General features: G+C 42.7%; 1 protein-coding gene across 17 annotated transcripts in view; it reads left to right on the top strand.

The window, feature by feature from the left end:
• The window catches only part of CAMK2G (calcium/calmodulin dependent protein kinase II gamma), a 289,929-nt gene that overhangs the window by 186,727 nt on the left and 88,142 nt on the right, over positions 1-15,060 (top strand). For all 17 annotated transcript variants that reach the window (XM_069753267.1, XM_069753268.1, XM_069753271.1 and 14 more), the window contains exon 5: positions 200-265. In XM_069753267.1, the coding sequence (XP_069609368.1) occupies positions 200-265 (66 nt within the window). The remainder of the gene's footprint in view (positions 1-199; positions 266-15,060) is intronic.

A 15,060-nucleotide genomic window follows, 5' to 3' on the forward strand; every position in this document is an offset into this window, starting at 1 on the left:
TGCCTGTTATTAGCCAGTTTGCAGTTCCCGAAAGTCGCTCTTAACACAGCGCCAGTTGACCCTTGATGGCTCGTTCTGGTAGAGAGGGAACGCTCTGCCACAGGCTTCCCTTAGGCTTATAGCTTTGCAATGGGGTGTTTGATTAGATTTATTCTTTTCTCACCGTCTTTTTTTTTTTTTTTTTCCTTTTCTCTCTCAGGGTCACAGGCGGAGAGCTGTTTGAGGACATCGTAGCCAGAGAATACTACAGTGAAGCAGATGCCAGGTGAGGATAAATCCGTCATATCTGAAGGCATGGGAACAATCAATCGTTTCCAGTGCTCCTACCTTTCAAGGGAAAACCTCTGGCCTCAGAGACATGCCTTTGGAAAATATCCACTCTCCTCTCATTGTTACTACGTGTGTGTACGCCTGGCAGTGGCAGAAACAATCCTTTGAGGAATGAGAGTGAACGGAAATTCTGCTTCCACACTGCCGGCAATGACTAAGAATGTATCTAAGCAAACAATGACATGTATGATTTAAAAACATTGAGTAAAGCATCAGTGCCGCAGAATAAATAATCCATAATGAGACGAACACCCCTCCTCCAGGGTCCACTTCAGGCTAAACTACTAGGTAAAAATACAGCTGCACAATGGATAGAATATAAATATAGCAGGTATCGCCCCATATAACTAAATATCACCTCCTCAAACAAAAAGGGTGAAGAAACAAAAATACAAAACCAATATGGTAAAAATATATGTAAATTTTATTAAGTAATAATAAAATACACATTAAAAAAAAGGGGAAAACAGAACAATACAGAAAACCCTTTGTGCAATAATTGGAGTGGGCTCATGGACAATGATAATAAACATAATAATGCAAAAAAATATATATATATATCCCAAACATGCATACAAAAAGTAAGAAAGGCAAAAGGAATGGGATAGAATAAGTATCCTATAACATTAGAGAGTCCATACCCAATAGTATCCTGCTAGCTCCAACGCACGTTTCGCCTGGACGTGGCTTTTTCAAGGAGACTCCTTGAAAAAGCCACGTCCAGGCGAAACGTGCGTTGGAGCTAGCAGGATGCTATTGGGTATGGACTGGTTTTTTCCTGCATGACTCCTGGGTAACCATAAAAGTCAGTGGCTGGGGTTGAGGAGCAGAGCAGCTGGGTCACGAGGTGAAGAGGGGAATGATAAATGCAGGGACAAGCGACTTCCTGTTTTTACATAGAGCAGACAAATGAAAAGAATTAACAGAGTAGAAAGGTAAAATGAGCAATTGTAAGTACACAGTGCTACATAATATGATAACTGCAATATATAAAGAGAATAAAGACTGTCTTCAGCTATTCTCAGCACTGTTCTAGTCCCACGCTCCATTTTGAGACCGCTACTTCTTGTAACTGGATGTCAGAAGGAATGGTCACAGTGTAAGTCTGAGATCCCCATTTTGCCAGTGTTCTGCTCTCATTGACTTGGAATTTTTGCGGATTTTTTTTTTTTTCCGGAATGTCCTTTTTGATAGGAAATCCGCAAAAAATCCGCAAAAAGAATGAGCATGTCCGTTTTTTTTGCGGAAAAAAATGCTAACATATGCACAAAAAATGCGGAATGCATTCTAAAAGATAGGATGCATAATGTTAGCATTTTTTTTTACCGGATTTATAGCATTTTTATAGCGAAATTCCGCAAAAAAAGCTAAAAATCCGGACGTGTGCACATACCCTTAGGGTAAGTTCTCATGATGCTTATTTGGTGCTGATTTCTCACTGCAAAGAGCGAAATCCTTGCTAATTAGGCCTCATTCACACATCCGTCTTTCAGCTCCCGTCACAATCCGTCGTTTTTTGAGAATGCAGGATCCAGCAAACAAATTTGCAGGATCCTGCATTTTCTCATAGACTTGTATTAGCGACGGATTGTGACAGATGGCCACACGTTTCATCCCTCGTGCACTGGATCCTGCATAGAAAAACGGTCCGTCGGGCAGAGAAAACGTTCAGAGGAACGTTTTTTTCTGCACGTCGGAAAATCGGTCAGCAAGGCATCCTGTGCTGCCCGTCACTGGCTACAATGGAAGCCTATAGATGCAGGATGCGTCGCTGACTGTGAAAAGCAGGAATCCAGCTACGGGTCCCACCTTTTCTAATTGAGCATGCGTGGAAGAATTTCCCATCAGGGAAATTCTCTCTCGCTCGCTCTTTCTCTTTTTACTATTGATGCTGCCTATGCAGCATCAATAGTAACAGATATAATGTTAAAAATAATTAAAAAAAAAATTTAAAATCACAATATTCTCACCGGCGTTCCCGCGCAGCGTCACCGATATTCCCGGCAGCTAGCATTACTTCCTAGTAATACCTTGTGAAATCATGCGAGAAGTCGCAATGTATTACTAGGAACGCTAGCTGCTGGGAGCATCGCTGCGCGGGAACGCCGGTAGGTGAGAATACTGCGATTTTTGTATTTTTTTTAAACCTGGTTTGTGTTGTGTATGCCATTTCGCAGCAGAAAACCGGTGCACATAGCCTCGACGGGTCCGTGAGAAAGATTGGCCCAGTGCACACGTTTTCCACAATCTGCACAGGATCCGTCATTTCAACGTCTTGACGGATCCTGTGCAGATTTGGAAGACGGAAGTGTGAAAGAAGCCTTATGCAGAAAGAATTGACATGCTGTACATTTTAAAATCTGCACAGCAGGGCAATTTTCACACTTATTTTCAGTAACTTCTAAATTAAGTTTACGATCTCCGCTACTTAGCTAGCACTTTATTATGTTGAGTATTTTCTGCACGCCAATCTGTATGGAAAATCCACACAAATTACACAACATGTGATCTTACCCTTAAGTGAGTAGTGGATAAAATTAGCAGTCCTGTGCTAAATGGCCTTGCCTGTATAAAAAAAAATAATCTATTGACAAAATATACAAGGATGTTTAAGAAAATCTCTTACGGGTATGTGGACAAGTTCCGAATTTTCAGTTGGAAGATTTGTAGCAAACGCTGAACAGTTGGCAGGAAAAACGCATAATAAAATATGCACATTTTTGGCTTGCAGTTTTGTTGCATATTTTTCCCCAATCATTATTATGGGTGAAATCTGCTACAAAAAGACTGCAAGAATTGACATGCTGCGGATTTGAGTTTGCAGTAAATCTGCAAAGAGCCAATAAGCGACTTGTGAATGTGACTTCAGGAATCTCGTTCACTTTGCTGGTACTTGGAAAACTCTGCCAACTGCTCGGAAAAATGCAACACAATCTGTATGAACAAAATTATTGGGACACCTTCACGTTAAACCTGCAGAAACATTTATGACATTCTAAATCCATATGTATGAATACTGAGTTGGTCAGTTTTCAGTTTTGTTTTCAAGAAGATTTTGGAATTCATGGGAATTTTTGCTCATCCATCCTGAAGAGCATTTGTGATGTCAGAGACTGATGGATGGTGGTCGTGGCGTTGAAGTCAGGGCTCTGGCTGGACAAGTCAAGTTTAACTTTATGGACCTGTCTTTGCGACCACGTGGGACACAGTCCTGCTGGAACAGAAGGGGGCCTTCCCTAAACTGTTCCCACAATGTTGGAAGCATTCATTTACAGTTTGCACAATGTAGTGTTCATGCACATGTAGTGTTCTCCTGGCATTCGTCACTCGTCCATCAGATGCCATATAGAGAAGTGCAATTCATCACTTGAGAACATGTTTCCACTGCTCCAAAGTCCAGTGGTGGTGGGATTTATACCAATCCATCTAACTCTTAGCATTGAGCTTGGTGATGTAAGGCTTGCATGCATCTGCTTGGACTTGGAAACCCATACCATGAAGCTCCTAATGCACAGTTTTCGTGCTGATGTTAGAGGTTGTCCAGGCTTGGGGATCACTGTGACTCTTCTCAGTGCACGATGTTGGGGTTCTCTGGCGCCTAAAATATGCATCTCCGCACTTGGTGATCTTGTACTTTGTGTGGTCTGCCCCTGTGGATTCTGAAGCACTCCAACTTCTCAGTAATGCCACACACAGTTCATCATGAAATGTTTAGCTGGGAAGAAATGTAATGAACCGACTTGTTACAATGGTGGAATCTAATTACAGGACTACTTTCAGATTTAGTGAGCTCTTTAGAACAATCTATTCTTTCACTCACAAATGTTAGTAATAGGGAACTGCTTGGCTGGGGTCTGTGGCAATGGAAGTGAATGCAAAATCTAACTTCAGTGGTTAAAGTGAACCTGTCAGGCGATTCATGCTGCCCAAACCGCTGACTGCATGACTGAGAGCCTGGAGGTAAGATTGCAGCTAGTTGTGTTCGTCCCTGAAAAGTGACACCATGTCGTTGAAAATATACTTTGAAGATCCGGTCGCGGACCATAGTCGGAGATGAGACTAGTCTGACTGTGCCTCCAGTCTGCTGGAACTGCTGCAGATAATGGTCAGGTCTTTGCCCTGGGTGTACATAGAGAAAGGCCTGTCAATCACCTCTAGCAGCCCTGGGAATATGCTATGGACCCAAGTTGGATCTTCATAGTATATTTTCTTTGAAACGTCGGAGTCTTTCAGAGGGTGATATACCTGGCTAAAATAGTGCCGCCAAGCTGTGATTTGTGCTGCTTGTGGTGTACACAGTATGAATTGCCTGACGGACTGCCTTTTAGAGGGGTGTCCCAATACTTTGGTCTATATAGTGTATTTGATGATCAAAAACTAACCTTCACCGTGGACGTCATCCGCTATAAACATTTGCTTCATTAAGTACATTATTACTTTTTCTAAACAGTTGCAAGAAAATGCACAACACAATGTTCTGGGTACTGCCTCACAGCTGCCATGTGTTAATTTCGGGTTTGACAACTGCGGATAATTATAAGCTGCTAATTGTGTTCAGAATATTTTATCCAAAAAAGCTTTTTTCTGTGCACAAAACGTCGCGATGTCCTCACTTATACAATACACTAATGTGTGACATGGACGCATGAGGCAGTTGTGAGCTCCGGCTGCTGGCCACACTATCCTCAACTCAACATTTTTAAGGTCCAGGGGTTTTTGTCCCTGATGAAGTCCTAAGAGCCAGTTATCCCATACACCGGCACTTTAATGATGTGTTCTGTACCAATGCTAGTCTCTACCTGGCCCTATTGTGTTTGGCCCTTACCATAACTTACCAATTGACCTGCTGGTAAGAGTTCATTGGTCTCGGGTATTTGAACACAAGTCGTATTGAACTCGGGGTAATTTTATTGCCTCTTATGAAAGTGGAAGTGTGAAAAAATTGCAGGAAATAACAGTACCTCAAAGGTGTATTGTCACAATCTAATCATGTTGAATCAAAATTGGAGGAAAAAAAATTAAATATGTGAGAATTGGCTGAATAACAAAAGAAATGTATTAACAAGCTCCAGCCTGGAGAAGAATGGAACTATGCACCCAATCCAATTGTCATATATCATGTAAATAAAGAATTAATTTTTTCTTGAGAAAGTTATTCTGTATCATGATAATGCTAAAGGGGTTAGAAGCTTCAATAGTAATAGTATCGGTGTGGCATATCATCTTTCATCATCTTTATTTTTATATAGCGCTAACATATTCCTTAGCGCTTTACATTTTGCACACATTATAATCGCTGTCCCAGATGGGGCTCACAATCTAAATTCCCCATCTGTATGTCTTTTCCTGGAGGAAACCCACGCAAACACAGAGAGAACATGCAAACTCCTTGCAGATGTTGTCCTTGGTAGGGTTTGAACCCAGGACTCCAGCGCTGCAAGGCTGCTGTGCTAACCACTGCGCCACCGTGCTGCCCCATAGCAGTATAACATCGTACACACCTCAAAATTGAAATTATGACACCCAAGAAGAAAAAGTCTTGGACTTCTGAAGATCGCAGGATCTGGGAATGTGTTGGTGGTATACAAATTATGGAAAATGGAAACACAATTTTGGAAACATCTTGAGTTATTCACTATAGAGTATGAGCACCCCATGCAGAAATACGGGCACTTACACACCTTGCCATGCAATCAATGGGGGCCACATGACCCCAGACCAATGTCTGGCCAATCTATCATTGCATCCAAGAAATCCAAGGGCCATCATTGGTCAGTAATTCTAAAGGGAACTGCCAGCAGTGGATCTTGCTGATTTGCCCAAGTGCATTTAGCTGAGCAGAATATCCCTTAGACGACCAAGTATAACCTCATTGATAGCAGCAAAGAGGTGTAAATATGATTTTTGTGTGTCACTCATACTCCTTACTGAATAAATTGAGGATTTTTTTTAAATTCTGTTTCCATTTTTTCATCATTTGCATATCAGTAACATGTCTGGCATCATGTGATTTCCATAATGCCATGACTTTTCCTTTTAGGTGTTTCAATTTTAATGTTGGATGAGTATATATGAACAGTTTTTAGCTGGATGTGTGTCAGTGAGGACCCCAGTCTTATAACTTGTGTAAGATGCCTTTCAGTAAGAAGTAGGTAATCATTGGGTGTAGTTATACATTTCTGTGATTTGGCATATGCTAAATTGCTGACATATTTCTAAGCACGCATACATATTGACTTGCCAATAAAATGCCATCTGGAGGAAAAAGCAAATGGTGCCTTTGGCTGCCAGCTTGTTTTGTATCTTGCTTTCTGTGTTTAGATGTGATGCGTCTTTACCTTTCTTTAATACAGATTTTTCTATCTTAAAATTGTTTCTATAATTACCTGAAAGCACCAGATTTTGCCACAAGTCCTTTACCATTTCTTGCTGATGTCATACCATTCTCATACTGTTATTGTACATGGATGTATTGATAAACACCTGTCCAGTTAGCAAGTTTGTTTTATCACATTTATGTTCCTAAATTTTAATTAATTGGATGTGTTGACATAAGTGGTAAATCTCCCCAATGCAAAGCCTCAAAAAGAATATCCAGTCATAAAAAAAAAAATATCTTAAGCCGTTCAGAATGTTAAAAAAATAAAAATTTATTTTTGCTTTATCATTACTTTTCTGCCTTGGGTCCAACGTTTTTAGGTCCCCACCAGTTTGGCTACTTCCCACAGGTCATCACGCGCTGTCTAGCCTTACGATCACTGCAGTCAATCACTGATTGGGTGCAGGAATCTAGTGTCTAGACCACAGGTTATTGGTTAAAGGAGAAAAGCGATTTAGGCTGGGTTCACATTGCGTTATGGCAGTCCGTTAGATGGACTGCTTTACACCGCGGCATAACGTGGTGTAACGCAGTCCGTTAACGCTGCCATTAACCCCTATTATTGGGCGCATCGCCAACGCATGCCATAATGGGCATGCACTAGCGATGTGCCGTCATTCTGTGTAGGACCCTTGGACGCGGGCTGCAGCGTTTCCGGGTCCGTCACCGCTAGCGCAGATAGAGCATCTGCGCTAGCGCGATCGCATAACGCAATCTTTTTCGGCACTTGTGTTAACACACTCCATTTAACGCATGCGTTGAACGGACTGCAGTAACGCAATGTGAATCCAGCCTTAGCAAGTCGTCTAACCAGCAGACTGCTGCAGCTGGTGATCGGTCCCAGCAGTCAGGAGGCGGGATGGTTTGTGGGTAGCTCTAATATACTATAGAGACTAAGGCTATGTGCGCACGTAAGAAAAGAGGTGCAGAATTTTCTGCACAAAATCCGCATCTCCTGGCAGAATCCGCAGCTGCGGATTTGCTGCGGTTTTTGTGCAGTTTTTACCACTGCAGATTTCTATTAATGGAGGGGTGCAGAAACGCTGCAGATCTGCACAAAAGAAGTGACATGCAGCATTTCTTCGCGGATTTTTCTGCACCATGTGCACAGCTTTTTTTTCACATTGATTTACATTGTACTGTAAGTCACAGTGCAGGTCTGCAGCGTTTCTGCGCAGAAAAAAACGCAGCAGATCTGCACTAAATCTGCACTATAAATCTGCATCGTGTGCACACAGCCTTAATGGGAGTGGAAGCATCGTAACAGGGTGGTGTGAGATTGGTAAGGCGAGTGATTTTTTTTCTTTAAGGCTGTGTGCACACGTAGCAGATGTTTCGCGGTTTTTTTGTGTTTTTTCGCTATAAAGACGCTATAAAACAGTAAAAATAATGCTCACATTAAGCATCCTATTTAATAGGATGCAATCCGCATTTTTTGTGCACATGCTGCGTTGTTTTCCTGAGCGGAATTGCATTCCTGAAAAAAACGCAGCATATTAATTAAATTTGCGGAATCTTGGGGATTCCGCACACATAGGAATGCATTGATCTGCTTACTTCCCGCATGTGGCTATGCGCACCATGCGGGAAGTAAGCAAATCATGTGCGGTTGGTACCCAGGGTGGAGGAGAGGAGACTCTCCTCCATGGACTGGGCACCATATAATTGTAAAAAAAAAAAAAAAAAGAATTAAAATAAAAAATAGTGATATACTCACCTTCTCACCTCCCGCCTCTCAGCGGTGCACGCGGCCACTTCCGTTCCCATTGATGCTTTGTGTGAAGGACCTGCGATGACGTCGCGGTCACATGACCGTGACGTCATCGCAGGTCCTGCACACAAAGCATCTGTAGGAACGGGATCTGCCGCGTGCATCGCTGAGGAGATCGGCTGCCTTCGGAAGGTGAGAATAACCATTTTTTAATTTTTTTAAATTATTTTTAGCATTATATCTTTTTACTATTGATGCTGCCTAGGCAGCATCAATAGTAAAAAGTTGGTCACACTTGTCAAACACTATGTTTGACAAGTGTGACCCACCTGTCAATCAGTTTTCCAAGCGATGCTACAGATCGCTCGGAAAACGCTAGTTTTTAGCAGAAATATACATGCCAATTCTGCATGCGATATACCCGCGGCAGGAGTTGCAGAATTGCCGTGGAAATTTCCGCGGCAATTCTGCAACATGTGCACTTAGCCTTAAAGTTATTCTCTCATTTGAGCAGTTTTCAGATTTTTTTTTTTTTTTTTTATGTGCAGACAACCCTTCTCATGTATTTTTACACAGAGCAGTAGTACGGTAGTTTACTGCAGATGTACCTATACTTGTGCTATCGTGGCCAAATGTAAATGTTGTGCCCTCATCATCTCCCGCCTTGACTACTGCAACATCCTTTTCCTCGGCCTCCCTGCTAACACCCTTGCACCTCTCCAGTCCATCCTTAACTCTGCTGCCCGACTAATTCATCTCTCTCCTCGCTACTCCTTCGCTTCCCCCTCTGCAAATCTCTTCACTGGCTCCCATTCCCTCAGCGTATCCAGTTCAAATTACTAATACTGACCTACAAAGCCATCCACAACCTGTCTCCTCCATATATCTCTGAACTAATCTCCCAATATCTTCCCTTACTTGATCTCCGGTCCTCCAAAGATCTCCTCTCCTCCACCCTTATTCGCTCCTCATCTAACCGTCTCCAAGACTTCTCCCGAATATCCCCCATCCTCTGGAATTCTTTGCCCCAACACGTCCAACTATCAACCACATTCGGATCCTTCAGACGGAACCTGAAAACCCATCTCTTCAGGAAAGCCTACAGCCTGCACTGACCCCGCTGCCTCATCACTACCGAAGCTACCGCCTCACCAACACCGGAGCTCCTGCAACCCTCAACCTACTGTCTCCTTCCCCATAATCCTGTAGAATGTAAGCCCGCAAGGGGGGGTCCTCGCCCCTCTGTATCGGTCTGTAATTGTTAGTTTGCTTACTGTAAGTGATATCTGTAATTTGTATGTAACCCCTTCTCATGTACAGCACCATGGAATCAATGGTGCTAAATAATAATAATAATAATATTAGTCAGTTGTGTATTGGAGGGGTTGGTGAGGAGGGCGCACACTTTCCAGGTTTAGGCCTTATTCTGGCTTCTGTTTTTTACATATGTGTTCTCTTTGTGATTTACCTACATAGAATGACCTCACAAAGGATCAGGTGGCACTCACTACAGGTAGAAGAAAGGCGATTCCGGCAGCTTAAAAGGAAAGACTTCTTTACAGTTAGAGCAGTCAGACTGTGGAATGCCCGACCACAAGAGGTAGTAATGGCCGACACTATAAGGGTATGTTCACACGTTCCTGATTTCCATCCTTTTTTTTTCAGGACTGTTTTTTAAAAAACTGCAGCTCTTGGCAGAAAACGCAGGTCCTTTTTTTGGTCCTTTTTTTGTCCTTTTTTGATGCGTTTTTTGATGCGTTTTTTGATCCTTTTTTTGATCCTTTTTTTTATGCAGTTTTCTATGCAGAGTCTGTGTGTTTTCTAGGAAGTTTTTTAGGGTTAAAATGGCTGAAAATACCCTAACCCTACCCCTAACCCTAACCCTACTCCTAACCCTACCCCTAACCCTATTCTAACCTTAGTGGAAAAAAAAAAATTCTTAACCCCTTACCGGCATCGGACGTACTATACCGTCCGATGCCGGCTCCCCTGCTTTGATGCAGGGCTCCGCGGTGAGCCCGCACCAAAGCCGGGACATGTCAGCTGTTTTGAACAGCTGACATGTGCCCGTAATAGGCGCGGGCAGAATCGCGATCTGCCCGCACCTATTAACTAGTTAAATGCCGCTGTCAAACGCAGACAGCGGCATTTAACTACCGCTTCCGGCCGGGCGGCCGGAAATGACGTCATCGCCGACCCCCGTCACATGATCGGGGGTCGGCGATGCTTGTATATTGTAACCATAGAGGTCCTTGAGACCTCTATGGTTACTGATTGCCCGTCGCTGTGAGCGCCACCCTGTGGTCGGCGCTCACAGCACACGTGCAATTCTGCTACATAGCAGCGATCAGCAGATCGCTGCTATGTAGCAGAGCCGATCGTGCTATGCCTGCTTCTAGCCTCTCATGGAGGCTATTGAAGCATGGCAAAAGTAAAAAAAAAAAAGTTTAAAAAAATGTGAAAAAAATAAAAAAAACATAAAAGTTTAAATCACCCCCCTTTCGCCCCAATCAAAATAAATCAATAAAAAAAATATCAAATCTACGCATATTTGGTATCGCCGCGCTCAGAATCGCCCGATCTATCAAATAAAAAAAGTATTAACCTGATCGCTAAACAGCGTAGCGGGAAAAAAACTCGAAACGCCAGAATTACGTTTTTTTGGTCGCCGCGACATTGCATTAAAATGCAATAACGGGCGATCAAAAGAACGTATCTGCACCGAAATGCTATCATTAAAAACGTCATCTCGGCACGCAAAAAATAAGCCCTCAACCGACCCCAGATGATGAAAAATGGAGACGCTACAAGTATCGGAAAATGGCGCATTTTTTTTTTTTTTTTTTTTTTATAGCAAAGTTTGGAATTTTTTTTCACCACTTAGATAAAAAATAACCTAGTCATGTTTGGTGTCTATGAACTCGTAATGACCTGGAGAATCATAATGGCAGCTCATTTTTAGCATTTAGTGAACCTAGCAAAAAAGCCAAACAAAAAACCAATGTGGGATTGCACTTTTTTTGCAATTTCACCGCACTTGGAATTTTTTTCCCGTTTTCTAGTACACGACATGCTAAAACCAATGATGTCGTTCAAAAGTACAACTCGTCCCGCAAAAAATAAGCCCTCACATGGCCAAATTGACGGAAAAATAAAAAAGTTATGGCTCTGGGAAGGAGGGGAGCGAAAAACGAACACGGAAAAACGAAAAATCCCCCGGTCATGAAGGGGTTAATTTTTTTTATTGTCCCTACCTATGGGGGTGACAAAGGGTGGGGGGGTGTCATTCACTATTTTTTTTTATTTTGATCACTGAGATAGATTATATCTCAGTGATCAAAATGCACTTTGGAACGAATCTGCCGGCCGGCAGATTCGGCGGGCGCACTGCGTATGCGCCCGCCATTTTGCAAGATGGCGGCGCCCAGGGAGAAGACGGCCGGACGGACACCGGGTAAGTATAAGGGGGGAGATTAGGGCACGGAGGGGGGGCATCGGAGCACTGGGGGGGGGGGCATCGGAGCACGGGGCGGTGGGATTGGAGCACGGGGGGGCGGGATCGGAGCACGGGGGGCAGCCACACTCCGGCCACGCACTTCCGCCCGCTTCCCCGCACTTCCTGCTGCAGCGGTTCTGCACCACAAACCGCAGTAAAACCCGCAGATATTTTTTTCATCTGCGGGTTTTACTGCGGGTTTGACCTCACAATGGAGGTCTATGGGTGCAGAACCGCTGCGGCTCCGAAAAAAGAAGTGACATGGTACTTCTTTTTTCCCGCAGCTATTCAGCGCGGCTTTTTTTTTTTATTTTCCGCATTGTGGGCACAGCAGTTCCTGTTTTCCATAGGGTACAATGTAATGTACCCTGCATGGAAAACAGCTGCGGACCCGCAGCGGGAAAATCGCGGCAATTCCGCATGAAAAAAAGGATCGTGTGAACATGGCCTTAAAAAGGGACTGGACGATTTCCTCAGCAGAAATAGCATTGTGAGATATAATTAATTTAGTGACAAAAAATGTATGATTAATGGCGTAAGGCCGATCTTGTTGGGCCAGACTCTTATTTTTTTAACCTATGTAACACATACCCATTATAGACTGCGGAACAGACAGTTCACAAGTCAATAGAAGTCTGTGAAAATCACGTAGAGCACATGGATGACCTCGGTGCTCCTTCCATGATTAACATTGCAATGTATAGGAGAAGCTTTGTAATGCATTTGTCCATATGTGAAAATCACTGATGTGAAAATGGACACAAGGACCAAACACTAATGAAACTCTGATCCAAAACACTGATGACACTCAGACAGTTTTTTTTCCCCGTATGTAAAACCCCCCAAAACACTGAAGCTTTAATGAGGCATTAATAAGAATCGATGCAGTTTTCAGTTGGGTGGCATAGATAGGTGAGGCACTAGTTTCAAAGACAGGTACATGTATGTACACCCTAAGGGAACATTTATTTTGTAATATGGGTCATATGCTTGTTAAAGAACTCTGATGATTGAATGCTTAAATAATTCAGTCTTCTTTTGTCTAATAATCCATTTTGTTTAAAAATCATAAATCATTCAGTGTGACAAATCTACAACAATAGGGAAAGTCATTCATGTAGAGTTTGGTTACAGTGGATAATGGCGAATTATGCAATTATTGTCAGAAGTGTGGAAACATAAAAAGTTTAGTGCAATACAAAATAAAATAGTTGTAATTGTGCCTTTAATTGAAATATTTTGAAATAAGAGTTGCACCAATTATGATATCCACATTCACTCTTTTTATCTGTCACTCTGGTCTTTTCAGCTGTACAACATGAAAATTATTTTTTCTTACAGTAATTTTTAACTTAAAGGCAGAGGTGTATCTAGGTTTTCTGGAACCCGGGGCGAGAATTTAGTTTGCTTCACCCCCTTCATTGCTGCTCAATCCGTTTAGGAGTTGTCATGTGACCACTTATATGCCGATGAGCTGTTTTTCATGATTCTCTCAGTGTTCAGTGAAATACTACTGCCACTGCTTCACTGAGCGAAGTAGGAAGAAAAGCTAGTTGTCACATGTTTGTAAGTATAAAAAATTGCATATGAGAATAATCATGTGGTGACCGCTGGAACTAGGAAGCACAGCTGATTCTTGACAGAGTATATATTACACGCTGTTAGGATTGGGCATGCTACAGTGCGTAATGTTATATTTAAAATGGTTGTACATATTTGTGGTGAAAGTCTGCAGTCAATTTAGGTGACTGCAGTTTTCTGAATTCTCACAATGTGCACACTGTCAGGATCATCTGGTGCCGGCAGCAAGAATGAATGGCCATGTGACTGCGAGTATGGAATTCACATACTTCTGGCCACATTCCAACCGGACGTGTTCAGCATTGCTTGATTCATTTTTATTGAGTGAGGCCACGCGTGTCTACTTGACACGTGATGGCATGCAAATCACATACTTGCGATTGCTTGACCTTTTGCTCTCACCGCTGGCATCAGAGAATCCTCATAGCGTGCAATGTGTTCGCTGTGAGGATTCAGAAGTCTGCCGTCACAGAGTGACTGCTGACTTGCATTACAAACTTTGATTATCCTTTTAATGCTCCTAACATAAGGAAAAATGTAGTAACCCTTAAAATGTCAGACCGAACAACAGTTAATTAACATAGCCATGTATCGCATAATCTTATAAGTTATGGAATTTTACATGTGAAGAGATCAGAACCAATAACATTTCAAGAATCCATCACCAGAACCACCTTCAGTACATGGATACATCACCAGAACCACCATCAGTTCATGAATACATCACCAAGCTTCTACAACAATCAATTGTAATGTCAGGTCAGCATCATACACAATTGTATTACATGAACGTACAACTCTCAGTATGTCCTTAATAATGGTAAAGTGATTCAGGGAGTTAACAGCCATCAAACTGTGGATTATACAGGAACCACAGTATTAATGAGATGCAGGGAGTGCCACAGATAAACATTTACAGACGGGTACCTTATAGACGACGTTGTCTCTCATTGGAGTTGTTCTCGTTCTTTTGTTTTTCATCTTGTCCAGACCCCATGGCGACTTTTCACATCCACAGCTCATCTGTGCAGACTTCCATCTTCTCTGGTCTTCTCCAGAACATCCAGACATGGAGCCATTAAAAGTAGCAGTGTGATTGTAATGCTCATGAAAAAAAAATCTGTGCTGTCTCCCTGAATAAATAATTACCCCTCACTGTGCTCCCAGTACAAAATATTGTGCCATACTGTCCTTTTTTATGTTTCATGCTTTCCACACTGCTCCCACTTTTTTCATACTGGGCCCCTTCTTCACACTGTTTGCCCCTTTAGTGCCCATTTTCTATACTGTGCCCCCTCATCATACCTCCCCTCCTCGGCTTATTGTCTCCTCCTTGCTGTGCCCCCCACATGCTGCCCCCACAGTACCCAGTCTCCATTCTGTGCCCCTCACACTTTTCTCCTCCATACTGTCCCCTCACACTATTCCCCTCAAGTCTCTTCTCACATCTCCCTCCTCCCTGTTATACTGTCTTCTCATTCGTCACCACTTCCGATACTGTTTCCATACCCATTTCCTCTCCCCTCCTCATGCTATTTCTCACATATTCCACACTCCCCATAC

Source organism: Ranitomeya imitator, chromosome 2 (assembly GCF_032444005.1).
Source record: "Ranitomeya imitator isolate aRanImi1 chromosome 2, aRanImi1.pri, whole genome shotgun sequence".
NCBI lineage: Eukaryota > Metazoa > Chordata > Amphibia > Anura > Dendrobatidae > Ranitomeya > Ranitomeya imitator.